The sequence below is a fragment of the Galleria mellonella genome, unplaced genomic scaffold (assembly GCF_026898425.1).
Source record: "Galleria mellonella isolate WM207_F2 unplaced genomic scaffold, CSIRO_AGI_GalMel_v1 utg184, whole genome shotgun sequence".
NCBI classification, from domain to species: Eukaryota; Metazoa; Arthropoda; class Insecta; order Lepidoptera; family Pyralidae; genus Galleria; species Galleria mellonella.
This window is the reverse complement of record NW_026442025.1, coordinates 7644540-7669947: the sequence shown is the minus strand read 5'-3', so window position 1 is coordinate 7669947 and position 25408 is coordinate 7644540. Positions and strand designations below refer to the sequence as shown.

Below are 25408 nucleotides of genomic sequence, written 5' to 3'. Positions count from 1 at the left end.
GATCGTTAAATTCTATGCTTGGAATGATGTTGTTACACGAAATGTCAAGAATACATGATTGATTTCAGTTACTCTAGAAACTCCTGTAAGAGGAAACCCTTGCATTCTGATTGAATTGGATAATGAAGGAAATTGTTATCATGCGACACAATTGGCCTGAAGTATAATAATGTAATTTAAGAATAATTTTAAAAAGATTATTTACCAGTCTTTTTTTTATTGAGCTACCTTCCAATATATTTTTCAAGTGATATTTTATCTGTGAACCTACTTGTGTAATCTTTGCTAATATTATATTAAAAATTTGATAATGACTTTGTTTATTTAGTTTGTTTATTTGTTGCTTCTTTGCAACTTAAAGGCTTAACCAATTACTATGAAATTTAGTACACTTAATATGGGATCGAGAATTACTTAGAACTTTTTATCCCGGTCAGTGAATATATTCCGGTCATGCGGATGAAGTCGCGGGCAAAAACTAATAATTGACTAAATAAAGAAATCTGATAAAATTATGACACTAAACAATTTATGTGGAATTCCTCGAATCTATAATATTCAGATCTTATTTTTTTCCTCTTCGTCCTTCAGGAACTTCGTTCCTTAAGGAAGCTGACTAAAGATAGATAATCGAATGAATGCCAGCTATATTTACCTACTGTGCTAAATAGAGTTTTTATAAACACCTTCTAAAAAGGAGGGAATTTTTAATTAATTTATATTATTTATACAACTATGTTACTAATTTCCAATCTTTTTAAACTTTAGAACAAAATATTAAATTATATTTAGAATTAAGTTTTGTATAACTAGTTTTACTTTAGCAGAAAAGAACTCTTAATATACTTAAGAATGTTTGTAATAGGTACGTCCTTCTATCAACATTGAGCTTAAGGGCTCATATGTATAATAATACAACGTCGATGTATGTGTTTATTTCGCCGTACATAAACAAGAAATGTTGCGAATCTCCGCAATATACATTGATGAAATACTGAGAGAACTTGAGCAAGGTACATTTCGTAAAAAGAACGCATACGTAGATAATTCAAACGGCTTAGCCTTTAGCTGTGGAACAGGATTCGAATAAACATTTATTTGAAAACAGCAGCGTTCGAATTTCAAATAATACATTCCATTTTCAAAACACTTAAACGTTAACACGGCGTGATAAGACTCTTTGTCTGTTATAAGTATGATAACTGGAACTTGAGAGGCGTTCACTCGGGCTAAGAAATAAGCAGTGAACCATAATAAATTCTTTCCGATTTACAGTAGACTGTTTTTGAGGAATTTTGATATTATATTTGTAATTCGACATCGTATTTGTCATAAAAAGCATAATTCCATTTTAAAAGGTTGGCAGCATACTTGCAGTATACGTACTTGTGAGCGGCGATAATAATTTACCTTTAGGCAAGATACATGCTTGTGTGCCACCTATGTTATAAAAAAAGTCGTATATTAGGTATTACATTTTTATCTGTGAAACTAAATAACTGTTTCCTAGGAAGAAATCGCGTGATTACACGATCGAATTTAGTAAAAAAATTGAAATATAATTTTAATGAAAAAAAATTCAACCATATTTATTATTTACTTTTTTTTTTATAAAAATATAAATACCTAGGTACATTTAAATAATATCATTTACAAAACTAAATTATTAATTTTGGTCTCGTTTTAGCTCTAAATATGTTTAAATTTTATGTTCCAAATTCAAATACAACTTTATAACAGTATTTTAAAATTAAGAACTCTTTCCTACCAGTTGTGGAGTACATTTCTAGATAGAGTTTGTTACAAACTGTCATGTATTTCTTCGGGACATGCCGAAAGGCATTGAAACGCTGGTTGTTCCTTACACTGTGCTACTACCTTCTATCACATTTCTATTGACAATTTAGATTTAATTTAATAGATATTTTGAGAGATAAAAGGAAAAATATATGAAAGGCGAAAAAATAAGCTAGAGGAAATTTTCGATAGTCCTTTTTATTATATTACATTGCGAATCGCGAAATTATTTTCATTTGAAAACTGATATTGGAAATCAATCTGCAAATTAGGCGGCTTTTTCTCTTAGCAACAACTTCAGAATGGAGACTTGATTAAATTTCAAATTGTGCTATCTCGATTCAGATAAAACTTATCGATTGTTAAGGTACTCGGAGAAATACAATGGCGGATTCATCAAATCAATTATGAATGACTATTAAGCGCGTTTTATCTTAGATATTAGATAGAGCGAGTCTATCATCAAATATAAAAAAAAGAAATAAAAATACATAAAATTAATTGAGCTATTTTCTTAAGATAAACGTACAGACATCCATAGATTATAAATGACATATTTTAGTTTCTTTATTTTCAACTAGCGACCTGCTCCGGCTTTGCACGGTCTTTTAAAAACAAATGTAACATTCTATTGGTAATAGAATGATTAAAATCATTTAAGTATTTTTTTTTATTTAATCCATTACGAGCAGATATCAAATGTTTCTTACTTATAATACATATTAGTTTAAATTTGAAATCTAAAACAAATATTAATTAACAAAGCAATATGACATAGTTATAATTCAAAACGCAAATAATACGTTGATTAAAATTATAATTAGAAGTAGGGGATCCAACGTGTACTGTCGTGTACCCGTATTAGCATAAAGTTTATAGTTTCACCAAGTTTAAACAGTTATGGAAACGGTGGGCTTAATGAAGAAACTGGCTGGTTTGTGCGACCTTGTTGTGTACTAGATCAAATGCTTCCAGATGGAGCATCGGACATAAGAAACTTTCGAAGTTAACCAATCCTTACTAATGTTATAAATATGTATAAGTTTGTTTGCTTCTTATCTCTTAATGCCTTTAAGGCTTAAAAATCGCTATATGGTATACACATATTATACGAGATAGGGATGGAGAAGGATATAGTCTTTTTTATGTCCTGATCAAGGAACATATCCCAACCACGCAAACAAAGTTGCGAGTAAAAACTATATTATAATATTATTGTAGGATTCTTTTTATTTGCAAGGGCGACAAACGACTGTGCAATTCACCTGATGGTAAGTGATCAGCTCAGCTCATGGACACTAACGATACCAGGGGAGTCACTATACGTGTATTGCAGGTATTACATTGGTATTGCAGGCGTTCATAGGCTACGGTAACAGCTTACCATCAGACGGGTCGTATGCTTGTTTGCCACCTCAGTGTATAAAAAAAAGTTGTTGACCTTTTAAATAAAATAAATAAGTTCTTTGGAAGGTCCCCATAACGTATTTATTAGTAAATGCCACTGTTGGTAATTTGTTCCACATATTTACAGTATGTGGTAGTAAGTGACAGTGGTAGATTGATTATTAATGAAGTTTGTGTCTTACAAAAAAACCGACTTCAATTGTGATAAAACCAGTTATTTTTATCTAAAGTGTAAACTACTGAACTGATTTTCATAAAATTTTGTATTATACTAGTTTGTAATAAAAAGTAAAAGATAAAAAAAAAATATTTTCCAAATCGGTTTTAAACTGACGGAATTGTGAGGTAACAAACACAAAAAAGTACAGCCGAATTCAAAATCTGCCGAAAATGTTGCCACTATATAAATATTACTGTACTAATAACAGTCACGATAAACATTAATATTTCAGTTATGCCTTTTTTTCTATTAGAAAAAATTAAAAATAATAAGATACCATTGAGTCATCAGCTGGAGCGTTCGTTCCTAAAACAGATTTTATCCAATTACGAAAAAGAACTGCGAAGTGGAAGATTACTTAAAGCTTTTTGTCAGCCGTAAATCACGTTATGAAGCGACAGCGGAAGTAGGCATTACGGAGCAGTGAAAAAAATAGGTAAAAGTTATTTTTGTAGATAGCAACTTTTCGGTTCAGCTAAGATTTTAAATTTAGAATCACCATCAAGAAATATCTGCTCTTACTAGTTAACGACTTTTTTTATGCAACTAAGAATGGCAAACAAACTGACGGCTCACGGAAAATGGTAACCGTCGACTATAGACATAAACAGTACCATGGACATAATAGAGTATACTACCCTTTCGCCCATGATACCCCCATGCGTTGCTAATCCTGAGGACTCAGGGTGTTATTACTCTGTAGCCTGTAAATTAACTGCCTTATCTCACCATTCAAACTGAAACACAGCCATGCAAATACAACTGCTTCATGGTTGAAACACGAATGGGACAGAGGTACCCAAGCAATCGACTTTTGTACAAAGTCTCCCTCTGGTAATTCTGGTAAGCAAAAAGACAAAAGTTGAACCTAGCTTGTGTCCCATGATACCAATGTATCATGGGACACAAGCTAGGTTCAACTTGTTTAGCTAGACAAGAGATTTAGAGTTAGAGCTAGAGTTCATTATCTGACTGAACCAAGCTTTCTTGATGCAGTTTTTAACTGCGTTTGCGTGACAAATTTTAACGTCACTTACTGTATACCACGCTCTTGCAAATTTCAGAAATGAAACAATAATAGACGGACATTTGGTAATTTGAATAGAATAAGAATTCTCCGAAATTTAAGAATGAGTCATAAATAGCAAGTGTTAAATAGGTTTAACTGTCCCTTATAAAGGTACTAGCGACTCGCCTCGGTTTCGCACCGGTGCACATTACATCACATCATATTAGAAACCTCTAAAATTTTCATTGTTTCTCTATATATTGTGCATGTATTATACATATAAACCTTCCTATCGAATCACTCTATCTATTAAAAAAACCGCATCAAAATCCGTTATGTAGTTTTAAAGGTCTAAGCATACCTAGGGACAGACAGACGGGAATCGACTTTGTTTTATACTATGTAGTGATAGGCAAGTAGCAATCATAGTAGCAATATAATAGTGTCCTATGTTAAATTAGGATATAACCTACCCGTGTACCTAATTTCATTCAAGTCCGTTTAGAAGTTTTTGGGTGAAAGAGTAACAAACATACACCCGTCCGTCCATCCTTACAAACTTTCGCATTATAACATAAACAGAATGTTACTATTATGTTACAATATTACAACGAATTTGATTTTAATCTACATCCAATATCATCCGCCATTTATTCCTGAATGAGGGCCTACTGTTAATATAGACTGTTAGATTCTATGACCATTTTGTTTCAATTTATTTTCAACCTATTTCAAAAAAGGTGAAAGTTCTCAGCAGCTGTATTTTTTTTTATCTCATAACTCTCAGTTGTGAACTGATTTGGAAAATTCTTTTTTCTTCTTCTGAAAGTATATACTTTCAGATTAATTTTCTAGAAATTTTATGGAAATTAGTTCATTAGTTTAGTTTTTAAATCATTTTGATTTAAAAACAGGTTTTGTCACAATTGAAGTCCATTTTTTTTTGTGAAACATAATTTTAAATTATAACACATATATGTTACAGCGGCACGCACTCAATATCAGTTTGTATTACTTTTTTATTTTCTTTTGTGCATGTTTTTTTTTTTATGGAACAATCAATCGCAGTAAACTTTATTTAATTTCATTTCAACCTTATAATACGTAATGACTAATGATTCATTTCTTATATTTTTTCAGGTAAGTACACCTATCACTGGCTTCTGGGTACGTTAAATATTTTATTGATAAGAAATTACCTATTATAATGACATTATGGTCCTTCACAATGCAATTAGTCAAACATATTTATTTGCTTTCCACGTGGTAAAAGAAGATATTATGTTACAAAAAGCTTAATGTGCATATATGAACGTAACATGCAGCAACATGTGGGGCTAGCCAAATCCTACTAATATAATATTGTTACTTGACCCTAATGAAAGACAGGCGTGACAGATATGTATGTAACTTGACGATGTCTATACATGGGAGATATTTAATAAAAAACCGATTTTTTTTGTCTGTCTGTCTGCACCTTTGTCTGTACTGACATCACGCAAAAACTACTGCACCAAATTGAATGCGGATTTTACAGTTGTATTCTTAAGGTCTAACTTCAAACTGGTGTATATTTGATCTTGATACGCCATCTAAGAGTGGTATATTTTATTGATTTTCCAACTTCTTTAATTTACGCCCACAAATAGCTTGTATTAAATAGAAGAATAATTCAAAAATATTTAAATCCATGTAACTTACTGCGCTCTCAATTTACAACTATAACGCTTTATTCTTTATTATTCTCATTACTTATGGGTTCGTTTGTATTTTTTATATGCAATTTAGAATGACAAACAATGTGACGACCCACCTGATAGTGGTAACCGTCACCTATAGACATGAACAGCGCCACGTGCATCATAGTTACCCGTTACCTTACCTGTGTTACCCATTTAATTTTTCAGAATTTCTCAGAATTTAACACACAAGTAAAGTCGACATAAAATCACAATACGTCTCACAATTGTTATTACTCGACAAAAACTTTATTTCCTGAAAATATACAGGTAAGAGAAATATATATATAAAAAAAAAAACAGTAATGCAATTGTTGTAAATTAGTCAAGTAAAATTTAAGTGTTCACATTTTAAATTCTTTACAACGGTAACAGTTGACAGGATAGTTTCAAATCTCATTTAAATTTAAACCTTTAGTTTTTACTTTTAAGGTTCTATTTTCTTTAGTCTGTTTCATGCAGACTATTCCTTTATCTTTAAAATCAATAAGTGATGACATATTAAGAGATTTCTTTTATTTTAATATCCATCAATACTAGATTTTGAGTTAGACCTTGAGGAATAAATCTGTGGAAACTGTATCCAATTAGGCGCAGCAGTCTTTGCGTGATTTCAGATCAAACATATAGACAGACAAAAATTCTTAATATGATAATATATTTTTTACATTTGTTGCTCTTATTAGGACTTTAAATTTAATTCTTAAATATCTTCCATGTACAGGCATTGTCTAGTTATAATTTTATTATATTAATAAGATTTGAGGAACGGAGGGGGAGAGAGAGTTCTTATATATCGAAAAAGACAATAAATCTCAATTTATTTATTGCGGTAAGTTCAAATTATCATTGCATTGTGTGTAACCAAATATTTAATTGAATTTTTGAGATATAGCTTTTTTGGTATGGTGGTAATATTTATAACTGTGGTATTAAATTTTGACATTTATTGCGTTATATTTAACATTTACATATTACACGAATTTTAGTCCTAACTAATATTATGAGTGTGAAAATTACTTTGTTATCTCTTAGGAACTTATTAATCGTCATGAAGGAAAATAAGAATGGAGAAGCACGTGGCTAGTATTTTATAACGGACAATGACATATTCCGGTCAGCTAGTTTTAAATAAACGAGTATAGGCTGAATGGGAACATCTTGCAAGAATAAAAATGAGTCTATATGACACTCTTCCATGAATTGTGAAATTATTCCGTAAAGGGTAACATTATACACAAAAGTACTTACATAATTAATTTCAAATTAGAATCTTCCTTTTTGTAAATTTTAATTGTACATATTACAAAATTAAAAGTACTTAATTTAAAGCCTATCTAAATGCTGCCAACCATTTACTTATTTCACAATTACTATTACAAACGGACATGCGGTGTGCTGTATATATACTCGTACAATGCCGTCACAACATAAAAGCTGACGCGGACAGCGCCCTCTACTGAGAAGTGAGGGTTAACGCGCAGGGTTACTACCCATTTGTCAAAATCACATTTATCTGTGATACATTAAATAAATTTACTAGTAGGTAACATACAGATTACGACTGATGATGACGATGATGATCATAAATTGGCTGACTGTAAGGACTATATTTACATAAGTCCGCCACTGTATATTAATCTTTTAGTGTGTCCAATGTAAAATATGTACAGTCAAGTTTTTTGAATATAATACATCATACGGCTTTGTTTTTGACAAAATTAATACAAACTCTATTAAGAAATTATTGGATACTATTCTAAAAGTTTCGATTTCAGACACAAGTCTATTATATACAAGTCCGGTACGCATTGTTATGTGCCCGCGAGATCTTTGCATGACCGGTGTATAATGCATCTCCTGTACTGTTATCTGCATAGCAATGAATATTACTGATCTGTAGCATATCATTGATATGCAGAAGAAACAGGGTCGGAGATAGTACACAGCCTTGCGGGACACCAGCATTCACAGGTTTTAAGTCAGAGCATGCTCCGTCGACTACGACCTTAATGCTACGTTCCTTAAGAAAGCTGGCGACCCAACTGCACAATCTCGCAGGCAACCCAAACGAAGGTAGTTTCGAGATTAGTGCCCTATGCCACACCCGATCAAAGGCTTTCGCAATATCCAGACTAACAGCTAAGGCCTCTCCCTTATTCTCGATTGCCACCGCCCATCGGTGTGTTAAATAAAAGATCACCGGCCGAACATCCCTGTCGAAAGCCGTACTGGCGATCACAGATCAGCCGGTGTTCTTCCAGGTACCGGAGCAGTTGACGGTTAATGATGGATTCCATAATCTTCGAGAATAAGAAAGTGATAGCTATGGGCCTATAGTTAGCTGGATCTGAGCGATCTCCCTTTTTAGGGATCGGATGTACCACGGCAGTCTTCCAAAACTTTGCTACTCATCAGGCATAGTCCCACTATGCCTGATGAGTAGCAGAGCCGAAAAAGAGGCGTAAGAACCGGAGCCAACTCTGATGCGCACGTCCTAAGTATAATTGGTAGAATACCACCGGGCCCACTCGACTTATGGATTTCAAGGGAGAAAAGTGCTCTACGCACTGAACTATGCGTGAATTTAATATCAGGCATAGAGCTCTTACAACGCGGGATGGTCGGCGGTGGTTTCTCCCCGTCATCCAATGTCAAATTTGACGCAAAAAGAGATCCAAGAAGATCGATCTTTTCCTTGGCGTTCAGAGCCAACGAGCCATCCTCCTTGCGCAGTGGTGGAAAAGATGACTTACATAAATTCCCTTGTGCAGCTTTGGCAAGAAACCACAATTCTCTTTCCCGGAGGCAAACTAGTCAATCTCTTGCCAATTCTACTAATATGCTCTGACTTTGCTGTGGCTGTAACTATTTTGAAAGACCTAGAGGCAGAGTTGTACTTCTTTTTAAGGGCACTGGTGTTAGGATCTCCCGACACTACACCTTTAGCCCAAGCTAGTAAGCACTCCTGTTTCAAACGAGATGCTGTTCTACAAGAGACTCCATACCAGGGCTGGGATTTCCCGCCGACGAGCACCACTGAGTAAGGAATAAATAATTCCATTCCCTGAAGCATCACATCGGCGATGGCGTCGGTATCATCCAGTGTAAAGCAAACCTGCCTCCAGGGGTAAGATGCGAAAAAAGTCCGCATCTCATCCAAATCTGTTGACCTGTAATGCCAAATGCGACGTCTACCCGTAGAACGAAGTGGAGTCGGATTTCTGAGAGGCACCTCACTCCGCACCAAACAATGATCCGATGATCCAAGCGGGGCTTTGGTCATCGGATCATTGTTCAAAACCGATCAACTCATTTGGACATGCTCAATGAGTTGACCGGTTTCAATGATACCGCTGTGGGACCTGTATAGGCATGCATAGATGCGGGGATGGTCATTGCAGTCTACACGCAGCCATAGAATAGATAGGTCCGTACCTTCAAGAGTCCCAAGGCGTCGACAGCAGATATCCTCTCTAACATACGCCTATACACCGGCACGCGAAACAACAATGTTCTAGCTTATAGCTTGGGTAGGTCAGGTATGACGTTTCGTTTGGAGAGGATATCTGTGTCTCCGTAAAAAAGAGCAATGCCAGCCGCGCCGTTTCTAGGTGGTGGTGGACACCGTTCAGGTTGGAGTGTATTCCCCAAATAATACAGAAGCTCACTTTGAGCAAAGGGGAAGCCGCAGAAGTCTCGTTCTGTTTGCCTTTGGCACCAAAAAGCGAAATTTAAGCCATTTCAGAATATGCGATAAGATGTCGCTTAATATCTATATACACAAAAAAAATATAAAAAAAAGTTATTTTGATACTTCTACGAAATCTTATTTAGCAAAGTTAATACCTATTTCATCAAAGTATGCAAATAAGTTATATAAAGGGAAATTCAAATTTTTACTGCAATCAAAAAATAATTTACTAAAATCGATACACTAGGCAGCATCAGTAATATTACGCCCCTTAATTATTATGCGGCAACCCTAGTAAGAGGGGGGACGTATCCAGGGGGTCCGTGAGGAAGTGACGAAATCCCGCCTCGTTGCTATAGCAACCGCCGTGTTTACCGCGCCATATCGATCCTGGCGGTTCCCTGTTTACATACAAGGCGCTTCGTAGTCGGTTTCGTTGGACCATAGGTTCAATGACTTATCTTACAGATATATATGAGTGGTGAAATTCGATGTTTGTATATTGATTATATACAAGCATAATATTATAGATCGTATATGACATAGACTAGATAGGTACACGGAGATTACTAATTACTAAGTATAGGCACAGGCTACAGAACTAAAAATCCATACATGATGGACAGCATATTCATTTAATCTGTTCTTTTCTCATGAAAATGCACTTGTACTCAATTATCTACAACTTCAAAATTATTCTTATTTATATACTTAAATATTATAAAATTATTATTTAACTTATGGACCAATTCGGCTGATTCTTTTATATGTTCTTCCGATTTTTAAGGAATAAAAACATAATCACAATAGAATAAATTTTGTCAATTTACGAGTATGAATTATTTACCTGCCCGATTTTAGTATCTACATTACTTTTAGTGTTATCATTACATAGTGTAAAGCGGATTGGTTGTCCATGTCTATCTATTTATTCATTCACTATTTCAAAAACCAGCAATAGAATTTGGTTCAACTTCCATTACCATTTACTTATTTATTTAAACTTTAATTCACAATAAAATTCTATGTACATTTAGCGGACTTAACACCGGATGGTTTTCTTTACTAGTCAACCATTGGGCAAACCGAGAAATAAGTAGACGTGCAGTATTGAATAAAGGAAAAATAAAGTAATACTTAATATGTTCATCTAATATAAACATGTAATTAGACTAATACAAACATACACATAATAAATTAAATAAATAATAATAATTTATCATTTTTTCTTTACAGAAAGTTTGTACCTATGTACAACTCACGTCCATGCGAAAAAGGGAGGTCGATAGTCAATAAGACGTGGGAATTTAGTTCAGAAATAGACTTTAACCGTCTTATTAATAAAACATCATGTCCATAGTCTAATTTGAGCCTAAAGATATAATAGTATAAGATAACAAAAAAAATCATACTTAAATGAAGAAGAAATTTACATTTTTTCTCCACATCATTGAATAATGATTGCCAATTACGACACGGGAATGGTAGGGACAATGCATTATTTTCGATTTCAATTCATTTTATTGCCTCATATATTGGAAATGGAGAGGAATGGCGTCCGTTTTTTGGGACATCGCCCCGGAATCGTCTCTATTATCAACCTCGAGTTTTTCTTACGTTTAGTGTAATTTCATTGGATAGGTGACATAGATCTTTTTATAATATTATTTTTCACGCCATATTTTACTTTAAAAGTAAGTCATAAAAGCAATTTGTTGTTGGTACCGAGAAAAATTAGACTCACCTGTCATCTGTACTAATATAATAAAGAGGACTGACTTGATTTTTTATTTGTAATGGATAAACTAAAAAAATACGCAGTCAATTTTAAAATTTCTTTTTTTATAACAATAACTATATATTTTAATTACAATATATAATGGTCCAATAAATAATAATATATTTATTTGCATTAAATAGGGTAGGTAACGGTGGTCTTATATTACATAAAGTTTCGTGCCTATTTAGCCATTACAGAATAGCATGTAAATAACGAATATATATCGGATCGGTATCCATATTACCCATCCCTAAGCCACCTATAAAAATCTACATTTTTTTTTTGGTAGATGAAAATGGAATGGTAACCCCGCCTGCGCTAACGGGATACGCTGGCGGAGCACCAGTGAAGGGTGATCGATGAGAATGAAAACCAGGCCAGTTAGCCCATCATGATGAATTCATCAGGAATTAACCATGATAGTTTCCAGAGGGAACCACGAGGAGGTCGACCTGGTTGAGTATATTGCTAGCAATGGAATTTTTAGTCTCCATTACTAACAATCCTTTTCCCCCCTAAAAAAAATAATCTACATTGTCAGCGAGTAAAATAGGCTTGATATTTATTTTTGAAATTTCAGTGCTTTCAGGTATAATAATGTATACCAAGATATATTATTTAGCATCATATGATCCCAAACATCTACTTAGATACTGTAAACAACTTATAAAAATACCTTATTTTTTTCGTAAATACGTGCATATTTTCTATGGAAAATGACCAATGCAAACAAACATTCCCATGAATACCAATATTTGTATTGTTCAGGGATCAAACCCCTGATCAACGGAAGCTAAGAAAGCGTGTTAAATCAAATATAGATAATAAATGTACCTATATTGATGTAGAAGTATCAAGAATATTCGAAATTAACGTGTATGTTTGAGGCGAGTTAAAAAAATAATTCAATTAAAAAATCAATAATTAAATTATTTTATTCCATAATTTACAGGAAAAATTATAACTGCACCCACGTTTTGTATTGAACTTCTCGTACTTCTTTTTACCGACTTTTAAAGAAAGAGAAGGTTAGGTATTCATCATTTGTAAAATACTAATACATCATTTCTAAAATTGGTTTACTAGTTTGATTCTTAAAATCAATTGGTTTTGTCACTGTTGAAGTTTGTATTTTCTTTTTGTTTAACAAAATGAAGTCCTTTTTTATTTCTTTACTTTTTTCTTAGTAACTCGTGAGCTTGACTTGCGTTTATACAGTTTTATTATTATTATTATTTTACAAGTTTTCGTTTCGATAATACGCCGAAATTGCCGTCGTATTCCGTACCCGTAGCCATACGATTTGTATTCAACCGACGATCGCGTGACGGCCATCTTTTTTAATTTAAGTAATTGTTTTGTCAATCAAAAGAGATTTATTTTATTCTTTGTTCCTCAACGTTTAGACGGAAACACGCGAAATTCGGAGTTGTAACTGCTCGATTGTTATAAATAGTAATTATTACATTGGGGCACTCGCCCGCGATGTCCATGCGTTACTAACCCAATTTTTATATGATGACGTGTATTTATATCGCGTGTAATAAATTCAGTAATGGAATACGAAATGAAAAATATATCGTGACGTGTTAATGGATAGCTTTCAATGTAATTTTTATGCTATTTTTTTTTAATATTATTACTTATTACAATGACAATTTTGACATTAAGATAAGAGAAATCATTGAAGTCGATTTACTTAAAATAATGTAAGAAATAATAAAATAATTTTTGCTTGCCCCACGCTTTATTAGTAGAGAAGGCTTTTAGGTCTTTTATGTGCTATATGTGCTTTTATGTGCTTATAATTTGCTATGTACATGAATTAACAAAAAAATTTAAGAGTAAACTCTAGCATTTTCAAAAATTAATGCATTTTATAATTATCAAAGATAAGGCTTAAAACTAAATTGAGACTCATTCTTTAAGAAAGACGTTTGTTCAGAACTTCTGCTCTGAAGTCAGTTGACAAAACGTAAACAACTCGGGACTATAACTCGAGGAGCATGGCATCTCATGGGAAACAAGTGCATCAATTAAATAAAATTAACCTAATCATATATATTTTTTTTTTATATAACTTAGAATGGCAAACAAGCTGACGGCCCACCTGATGGAAAGTGATAACCGTCGCCTATAGATATGAGCAGTACCATGGACATAACAGAGTATACTGTTTCGGTATTATGATACCTCCCATGCGTTGCCTTTCCTGAGGACTCAGCTGTTATTCCTCTGTACCCAGTAAATTCACGCCATATCCTACCCTTCAAACCGAAACACAGCCATGCAAACACAACTGCTTCACGGTTGAAACCTAATTATATCTATAATAGTTATTATGCCCGTAACATTGGCCCGCTATCGTTTAGAGGAAGTGTCTATTTTGTAGACTACCAAATATCATACAACGTCAAGGTTGAACACGAAAACTATCCGGGTAATATATTCTTGAATATTAAATGCGAATACGGAAATAGGTGGTCGATTTTTCTGACGATATCGTGGTAGGTACCTCTTGTAACATACAGGGTTGAGTATCTATACTAGTAAAATAAAGTGGAAGAGTGTATTTGTTTGTTTAAACACGCTAACCTCTGGAACATTTTTTTTTTATTTATAAGTTCATTTTGTGTTTGATATTTAATTTGTTGAGGAAGGTATTAGGCTTATCAATATTATGTTACCACGGGTAAAGCCGTGCGATAGAGCTTATTATGTATGGTTTAAGTATATCCGTGGCAGTAAATTTTCAATATACAATAGTATCTCTAACCCGCTGGTTTGTCTACGTTTACTTTACTTTACAGCTATGTTTGTATTTAATTATACTTGTACGGCTTAACAAATTTGAATGAAATTTGATGCAATAGATGGATCATATCCTGAATTAATATTTTTTTTTTCTAATATGTATATTAAATATCCTTTATATAAGTATGGCGGCTATAAACTATTTACGATTCGTTTTTACTTCAGAAAAGGTTAAAAAAATAATTTTACTTCTAAGAAGAAACTTAGTTTTTTTATAACTTTATTTTTATGTCCACTAATTTCATAGACCTGTGTTATAAAGCTGAAATACATTTAGAAATTACGTCTGAGAAAATAAGTAGAAAAATAATCAATTAGAGGTAAATAAAAAAATTGGCGACATAATCGCCGTTTGAACGAATAATTCCCTATTGAAAGCCTCTAATAATAATTATTATATTTTACATTATATTATTAAATATTACTAAATAAGTAATTAATGAATACGTACTTAATAATTTTATTATTTCTTAAGATAAGTTATAATGTAAGAAATTATCAACTATAATGTCTGTATTATTTTATAGAAGTTTATAATTAAAATACTTTTTCCAAATCATGTCTTTACTATTTTTATTTCACCTTCCCGATGATGCTCGAATGTAATATTACTTTTGTAATACAAGTATATACCAGTCATTATAATCATGTCAGTCGTGAACTGTCCACTGCTGGACATAGGCCTTAACCATAAGGAGGGGGTTTTCCAGTAGTTGCCACGTTTAACAGGTGGGTTGGCAACCAGTTAGGCTTTGGTGATGTTTTAAGAGGAACGGGGATTAAATAACAATATCTATTATGTATTATATCACAAATATTAATCTTAACAATTTTTTGTTATTCTTCAAAAATATATGGAAGTCAGTAAAAAAAATAATTTTCCTTATATTTATTCCTGTATTCATTCAACAGTGTAATTCGAATTCTCATGTTCAAATTGCGTACATTTCGGTTGATTGTAAAGGAATAAATTGCGTTTTGACATGATATAAATCGATTCTTGTTTATTTAGAAGATTGGTTCTACAGTCGAATATGAAATGGAAATACCGGCAGCATATTTTTCTCATAAAGATTTGCTTTAAAAAACTAAATTTTTTTTATTTAGTCTATAAACTTGACGGAAGTATAAAGCGGTACCTAAGCTTAAATCATGTTCATTCAAAATGTCATTTAAATTTAGATATTTCTTTTACAGAGACAATAATTTTAATTAGAAAAAATATGTATGTGATCTTTTAAAACCTTTTTTTTTATTATTAAATAATTACCTATTTTGAGTAATGTATACGTTACAGAATTATTTTGTTCCTTAGATAAACAATAATATCTATTGAGACCAAATACACCGACTAATGGCGAGATGTTTAGTCGTTACACTAGTTTGATAATATTACAATTTTTTTTAATAACTATTATTTTTTGAGCACGTTCGAAAAATAAATTTAATTATTTTCATGTTACCTAGAAACCGAGAAGTAACCTCGACATCCTCGTCCTAGCAATCGATACTCGTAACGCAAAAGCATCGAGTTACAGACATCGATACAGATGCGGTGTGTAACATAAAACTAAACGGATAGGAAGGACTCGGCCTCTCGCAAACTGTACGCACTTACGTAAGTTTGTTTTGTAACGGACAAATTTTATTTTTTATCCAGTAACAGCCAGAAACTGTATTTAACATCCATATTATTCGTCATCATATCAGCCATTAACTGCCAATTGCTGAACGTAGACTTTTCCCAAATCACTGACTCTATGCAATGCATTTCAAGTCATCGCTCCACCTAGTGGGGTTCGTCTTACACTGTCTGTCCGAAATCGCTACTCAAGAAACTCTTCCTCATCAGTTGTCCATTCTTCCAGCTATGTGACCACCTCATTGTTACTTCAGCTTACTTATCCTTCGAGCTATGTCGATCACTTTGATTCTTCTACGGATATCTTAACTTTGAATTCTATCACGCAAAGAAACTCTAGCTATCTCCAAAATTCGTTAAGCGTTTCAGTTCCGTTGGTCATCACTAGCAACACGCACTGGTTAAAACCTTTTTCAAACTTTGAAGTATTTTAGATGATAAAATGTGGCGTAATTTTCCGACTACCGCCTAACCGATTTGGATTCGTTGTTAAATTTTATTTTTACCTTCAATATTCTCATAATTTAAGATGTTACTTGGCAGAAATAGGATGGTAAAAGGTGGCCATGGGCCGTTTCCATATATGAATATTCTTAAATAACTTTATTTTAATTTATAACACGGTAAACGGAGAATATTTATTCTCCTTTTATGTCCAGCTACCTAGGTATATAATCTGCAGTGAGTCCGGACTTGGATATTTACTTTTTTCTTTAGAGGGTCACTCGACGTGTGCGGTAAAGGAATTTTTTTTTCTTTATACAATGGAACTCTCAAATTAACGTTACATTGATAAGGTACAATGACTTGCAGTGACGTATATACTGTGTTTACTGAATGTTGTATGTAAGGATTTCTTTTGTGCAGTAGTAAAAAATCTATGCTTAAAGTAGAAAGTTCGAGTCTTGATTGGGGTTTTACAAAGAACTATTTCTAATTGTCCCGTATATACCATATATAATATCTAGTCTAAAGATTCGATACAATAAAATGTATTGTCCACCAAGGTGATATACTTTTTTTGTTTTATTCATCCCAAAGGGAAAGGCAAAAGGCTTTTTCCATACAGCTCATGTCTATTGTGATTATTATTTTACTAAACATTGTGTTTTATGTCAAAACAGAGGCTTACTATTTTGCAATCTAATAAGGATATATATAATCGTCTCAATCTTTGCCAGCAATCGTAAGAGGTGCAAGTAGTTCAGGGTAATCTTTACCCAGCAGTGGGACACCAGGGTATGACTGACCTACGTAATTTCTGCGTTATTCGGACTCTAAAGTGCAATTAACCGTAACTTTCATTGTGAATACAAATTCAGCCCGCAGCAAATGGACGAATTGAACTGGAATTATATATGAGCGTTCTCAGGAATGACACAAAGAATATACTATATTTTTTACCCAGGGAAAATACAAGCATTTTTACCTAATGGCGTATCAAAAATTCCACGTAGATGGAGCAGTGAAAGTGGCCCAGTGAATAATATGTGGTAGTCGATTATACCAATATGTAAATCCTCATATTTGGAATACTTTTATATCATTTATATATACTAAGGGAAGTAAGATATATACATATATAATATAGATATACATATACATGATGACTATGTTGGTGTAACAGTTTAACAATCCGCCTAACCATCCAATAGTCACGAGTTCGATCCGTGCACAATTGATACGTTTGCATTCATGATTAGTTGTATTCCACGACTCCGCCCGCTTGAAACAAGTACATAAAGTATTCTATGTGCTAAGTGAAGATATAATCTATTTGTGTACCACATTAATCAGAAATGCATTCATTAGCTTTTTCTTGTAAGAGCAACAAATATTTATCCATCTATCCATATAATCATCTTTACCAATTTTCGCATTTATTTTATTATAATATTAAGTAAAATTATCTCCATTTGTATAGGTCTGAGTGTTTTGTATGTATATGTATATCATATGGTAATATAAAAATATTAAAAAAAATACTACTACCTACTATTATTACCTACCTACTGGTAGGTATGGCGTATGGTCCCAGCATGAATGAGTCACTCGTTTCTTTACCGTCAGTGTCATAAAAAGCGACTAAGGGAATTTAACAGCTGAGGGATGGGCCTCTTTAAAAATCACCAAAGCACTGCGGTTGCTAACCCGCCTGCCAAGCACGACAACTACTGGAAAAATCCCCAAAGGAAGGTCTATATTCAACAGTGGACAGTTTGCGGCTAATATGGTATATGGTCATAAGTAAGTACCGTTATATACAGTAAATCGTTAGTATTTATTACTATATATCTTTATATAAAGTCCCTTCTATACTATATATAAAATGGTCCTCCCATGTGAAACAATTCACACAACACAAGGAAACGTTTAATATAATGCTTATATAAATGTATTTCACGTAACCACATGAACAACATTTAGAACTTCAGATGAAATTACTTTTCCGAGAAATATAATAATTTTTCGGAAATTCTTTTCTGTGAAACGTAAAAATGTAGTGACTTCAAATATTACGACTAAAAGTCGATTAAACGCAAAATGTCAATATGGGATTAAGATCGTGAGCGCATTTATATATATAAATACATATATAGTCAGTAAAGTTTTAACAGTGCGCTAATCAAAGTTTGCCATTTTACTGCAAACAAAAAAGACTCATTAAAATGTCTATTTCTGTTTCTATTATATTATTTTTTATTTAAAATCAATATATCTGATTAGCTAAAGTGATCCCCATTACTCGATTGACTCAATTGTTGAACATGGGCCTCTCCCATAAGGAGGGTGTTGCTAGTGGTTGCCACACTTGGCAGGCAAATTGACAACACTGTTACTCATTACTCGACTATTAGTTTCCCATAGTCGCCTCTTACGACACCTACAAGGAAGGAAAGGGTGACCCAGTATACTGGGTCCACGCGACAATTAAAGCAAGCTAGTTATCATATGTTTACTAATAAATAAATAAAAAAAATATAATATTGTCTGAAGACTAAAAAAAATTATTTATTTACGAATACTTGTCCGTCGATATGTTGATGTTATACAACAGCCTTATATATATTAATAGAAAACATTAAATAGAATGTTATGGAATGGATTGTGCGCGTAGTTTATATCCTCGTAACAAATATTAATCTAGATTAATGGGTGCTCCTATGTATGACATAATCTGGCCAATTTGTTAATAAATTTAGTTACGTTATATCCCAATAGAATATGCATGTATTTGTGATCAACAAAAAAAAATTACTTTAATTCTAGCAAAACCAGTTATTTCGATTTAAAACTACTAAACCGATTTCGATAAAATTTCTGTGCTACTGTAAGTGTATCCTTTCAGGTGAAAAGGGTAGAACTGACGGAGTTTTGAGGTAATCAACATAAAAAAATAGAATCAAAATGCGAACCTTCTTTTTTTGAAGTCAAGTTGAAAAATATTCTGTCCTTTCCTATCTACCAAAATATAAAAATCGTAAATTTTGCACCCTCATTAGCAAATTTTATTACCGTGTAATGTTCTATTCAACCGTTTTGAATCCTTTTTTTTTATTTTAAATAGCAAAATGTTTTCTCTCTTCTGCCGTTTTCTGCCACTTATATTATGTCGAAAGCTGATTCAACGTTGTAAAACAATTATTTGTTTCAAATATTAAACAAAGCTGGAGTGAATCACTGGCAGTGAACATACTACTGAGTAATTCGCCCTGGCTTTGCATGGGTAGATAGATGGAAAAATAAATTAGTATTGTATGTTAGCTTTTCTTTTAGGCAAATTCTTGATACTTCGGGTTATGTAATTTTCATATAAATCTCTGCTTAAAATCAATCAAATAATACATATAATAAAATCGTACGTCTTACGATTACGATTGCTGTCTGTACATAATAGATATATAAGAAAAACGATAATTTTTAGAATTTGTTTGTCTGTACGTTTATGCACGCTAATTTCAGAAACTGCTTAACCGATTTGAATGCCGTTTTCACTAATACATTGCGGTTTGCTCTCCACTTTATACATATTTAGTGTTTGTTTTATTTCGATCGGTTCATAATTAAAAAGTTATATCAATCTGAAGAATCACATATAAAATGCTATAAAATAACCGATCAGTTGAATTAGCTGAAAGTTTATGAAGGTATTAGGTACTTAATTCTCATTTAAGTATAATACAATATAAAACTGGAATGATGATAAGAAGGAATAATATACGGGAACTACATAGTTAGAAGCGGGCAACGCCGCGAGAAACGGCTAGTATATATCTATATTTATGTTACTCGTTTTTAAATATAGCTTTCCATAGCTGAAAAAAATTTTAAAATCATAAATAAAATAATTTTTTAATGGACAACATTACAAACAAATAAACATAAAAATATCAAATCCTTCTTCTTTGTAATATTAGTATAATATATATATATTATATTATTCACTATAAATACTGAGAAACCACCATACTCAAACACAAAGCCTTACCGAGTTTTACTTACAAGTATAATTTTTTACAGTCATCTGTCATGTGCCGGTCACTCACCGGGCATTGACCTCGTACAATATGGACAGTATAGATATATTTAGGTATTTATAGACGATTGCATATCCGGCCTACCTCAACATGTCAACTAGACAGGTGGTTTCATATGCAACTTGCGTGTGTAGAGAATACTACATTGTTTTAGAGCAACTCTGTCACGCAAGTATGATCTTTATGCCCATAGTTATAAGAGTTCGTGCTACATTTTCACATAGGTCTGTAATATGAATAAAAGAGAATTTAATTTTATATGTATTTTATACCAGGTGCAGTTTTGATTTTTCTCTGCCGGGTTTATTTGTCATTAAATAGATATTTGGACATTTTTTGTCACTCGTATGTTACATGTATTTTATCCACCTGTTGTTTAATAATGTTTCTATATCCGACATTTAATATGAACTATTATAAAGTAACAAAAGTACAATGAAATACGTAAAGCACAAGCGTAATTATTAGTGTAACAAATTATACAAATTGATATTGTTGACTTTGTTAATGTCCGCTGTTTTATTATTAAATAAAAATAAAAATATAAATTCAACTTTCGGTAAATGGTCAGTCTTGCTTCACTTAAGCAGGTATAAAATCAACATAAAAGACGGCGAATCACCGTCCTTAGAATTCAGAGGTCATATATTTAAAACACCATTCATATGCCTTTAGGTCAAGTTGATAGAGTATATCTCTATCAATTTGGCCATTACCACAAAAAGTGTACTGTGTTTAACTTCAAACTTTATGGACGCTAACTGTAACAAATTACTATGGGTGCTTAGGCGCCAATTGATTACATCAGTTATTCCGTACATTCAAATGCTAACTGAGTACAACAATGACTGTGTACTCAGACACCGATAGACTACATCAATTACTCCGTGCATTCAAAAACCGACTGACTACAACAATTACTCTGTTTACTCGGACACTGACTAACTACAACGATTACTCCGTGTACTCAAACACCGGATGACTACAACAATTATTCTGTTTACTCAGACACCGACTGACTACCACGATTATTCCGTGCACTCAAACACCGGATGACTACAACAATTATTCTGTTTACTCAGACACCGACTGACTACAACGATTACTCCATGTATTCAAACATCGGATGACTACAACAATTATTCTGTTTACTCAGACACCGACTGACTATCACGATTATTCCGTGCACTCAAACACCGAATGACTACAGCAATTATTCTGTTTACTCAGACACCGACTGACTACAACGATTATTTCGTGCACTCAAACACCGGATGATTACAACAATTACTCTGTTTACTCAGACACCGACTGACTACAACGATTACTCCGTGCACTTAAACACCGGATTACTACAACAATTACTCTGTTTACTGAGACACCAACTGACTACAAAAATTACTCTGACACCGATTGACTATAACAATTACTCTGTTTACTCAGACATCAACTGACTACAACTATTACTCTGTTTTCTCAGACTCCGATTGACTACAAGAATTACTGCGTGTACATCATCTAATTACAACGATAACTCTGTTTTCAGACGCCGACTGACTACAACAATCAGGCGGGATTTATAGCTATAATTATAATATATAAACTACTACTAATATAATAAACTTTATAATAGCTATGATAAACATATATATTCCTTTTAAATTGGAAACAATAATAATATTTTATAATAGAATCAGTACGTCTTATGTAAAGTATTTACTTACATTATATTTCTATTAATAAATTAAAACAAGGTATTTTTTTTATTATAGGCCTTATTAGTAAATATACAATTTTATAAAATAAATTCGTCTCCAAAAAAGTTTCAGAATCCCTGAACTAATTACAGAATATAGTCATATTATTTACGAGTTGCTACAGAGAAAATAGCATAATAAATAAGTAATAATTGAAATAATCCCTTTCAAAGGTTTTCAAAGTTTCTATTAGTCCTTTTATCCTATAACACCGTGTCTTCATACGACCGAACTTTGATATCAGGAAGTCTCTCCCCATTGCGTTAGCGATGCGTCTGTCCTGTGATCGAATTTGTTCAATAAACTTCCCGAAGAGAGCAAATATTAGTGGCTTAAGAGGTTTTCGTTTTATAGGCACTTAAATAATATCGGTATAAAATATTTTATTTTGTAGATAAATAAATTATTGCTGAGCAGAAAATATAAAAAATAAAAAAAAAAAACATAAAATTGGGTCAAAGAAACAAAATTTAATAGCTGTTTTTACTATCATAAATCAATTTCTTATTATCTAGTTTTTATATTTTTGTATACCATTCACATATCGATATCCACATTAAAACGAACGTCGAACATCACTATTTGTTCTGAAATAATTGTTTAAAATTAATTGATTTCCCTCCCTAATAACAATACGAAATTTTTTTGTCGAAAATATCGATTGACCGAACAAAAAATGCAATAATTATTTAACGTGCACCCCTATGGCACACAGATACGCTCACGCATATCCCTGCCACACACATATGTGCACGTACATCACATATGTATGCGTAAGGACGGCAGCTGCAAAACTTGAATCTAAGTGGCAGTGGCTTCCAAAGTTTTATTATTAACTATTGTAATCCTCAAACAACGGCACTCGCGAAATAATTAATTTAAATTAGTGACTTGCCCAAAATACCATTGTGGGAATAGTTTATTAGGACTTTAGAGTCTATTTCATTCTGTACTCATTGTTCACTTTATGTAACGATATTACTATTTAATTTGCGTAACTTGTTTTGTGCAAGTTTCTAACATCTGAACTAAGGTTGCATTTATTTTATCGTAATATTCCATATTTAGGGTTTGTGAATATTATTTTTTTATTGCATTATATTTTCATTTATTTTTTATAAATTATTTATACAATTAATATTTAATTAAATACAATTAATCTTCAGATTTTATAATATAAAAAGTACTTACTGAAAGTATTGTTCATACATTTGTCACTTATTTCTCTTCAGAATTATAATTAAATATTATTATATTATATATAACTTAATGTTTATATATATCGTCCATATGTTTATATATTTATTACATTGAGTTCCTATAAATAGTAACGAATGTTGAGTCATAATTAAATAACTCGATATGGCATCATAAAATTGCTTCCATAGAAACAAGTTTGGTTATAATTTTTATATCGGATGTTGTAAAATTTGAGTACAATGAACGGAGCTAGATCGCCTTGAGAACTTGATCTTGACAGGTCAGTGTGAAAAAAAAAAACAGAAAAAGTTAACCGCCTATATGACTCTAGTTGTTACAATGAGATCATGACTTTAAATAAATACATTCCCATTTTCACGTAATAAGTAATACAAAATTTGCGGAGTAATATAAATAAATTTGAAACAGAAATGAAATGGTAATGAAAGCACGTAGAATGTGTATCCAAAAAAAAAACGCCGAGGAATGAAAAAAAAATTATCACATTAAAATTCACGGCGTATGTTTGAGAACCCCCCTTGTTTCGACGGTAATATTTAGGGGTCTTTTTTGTTACTCATCTCAACCGTAACATACCTACATGGGGCGCCTTAGTCTGCCTCTGGGGCCTTGCATTGGGGCTTTTTCCAAATCTTGACCCCTCAGTTCAGTTATGATTCGACCGTTGAAGCGAACGGTTGCACTCACGCGCCCATTTTGATCTAGTCATTGTACCCAAATTTTATACGTATTTTAGTATACAAACTAGTGTTTCTAGGAGTAGTTTAATCGTGTTTCTTAATTTTAATTTAATAGTAAACGGTTATATCTAGTTTTTATTGGTTTAAGCTTATTTGAGAAGACTGATTTTTAATGAACGGATTTGGTTTGCTTTGGTAAGTATTCGTCTGCTTGTGCAATATAAATTAAATGTATCTTTTTTGTTTTATATTTTATTTCTGTCGTAATTTTGAACCGTAACTGTTGTTACAGTCGTTGTGTGATTTTCATTGTTTTATAATGACATCTATTTGTTTTTAATTCAATTATTAAAAAAAAAAACTTGTAGACACATACATATGTGTGTTTTTATGACTAAAAATGATATGGTAACCCAACCTGCACTATCGATATACGCTGGCGGGGCAACAATGAAATAAAATGTAGACACGTCCGTCGTAACCACGACGGTTTCCAGGGGAGCTCCGTGGAGGTCGACCTGATAGGTTATATTGCTGAAAAATGGAGCTATTTATTCAAGACACCATTACTAACAACCCCTTTCCCTCCCACTACTGTATTGTGTACTCATAAATATAACAAAACTACGCATATTTTCATAATTTGGGAAGCCATTCTAGATTTTTCTGTTTCAATCACATGTCATTTGTTTTTGTTATTAAAGATGAATTACCAAGAACTCTGTGCAAACACAAAACAGTTTCTATTCTCTTACAACTCTGGTGTATTGTTGCATTTAAAATGTAATCTAGAGGGAGTAATCTTTTATAATATATTGCCTTTGTTCACGGCTTAGAGCAATAACAAAATGAACTTATTTATTGTTTAGTACACCAATAGAAATACAGACTGCATTCAATGCTGTGTGCTTATTGTACCCAACATTTATTATTGCCATTTCTCGACAATTTTTACATCTCTTGTGTCTGGTTATCATGCAAACTTTAGTTACGTGGGGATTATGTATTTTCAATTATTTAATAAAATATAATTATTAACTATTGCGTATAATGTAAAAACTCCTTAATATTTTAGAAGTAAATATGCAACCCTAATCTTCTTTTAACAAT

General features: G+C 32.5%; 1 protein-coding gene across 12 annotated transcripts in view; it reads left to right on the top strand.

Annotated features, from left to right (window-relative positions):
• The window catches only part of LOC113512138 (brain tumor protein), a 588229-nt gene that overhangs the window by 487830 nt on the left and 74991 nt on the right, over nucleotides 1–25408 (top strand). Inside the window, exon 4 of one of the 12 annotated variants that reach the window (XR_008252718.1) lies at nucleotides 11103–16663. The exons of 9 other annotated variants lie outside the window; for them this stretch is intronic. Coding sequence is in view for 1 of the 3 variants with exons in the window: in XM_031909202.2 (XP_031765062.1) it covers nucleotides 24471–24493 (23 nt within the window). In the remaining 2 variants the exon portion in view is untranslated. 2 more of the 12 variants (XR_004223938.2, XM_031909202.2) reach the window with 2 other exon arrangements.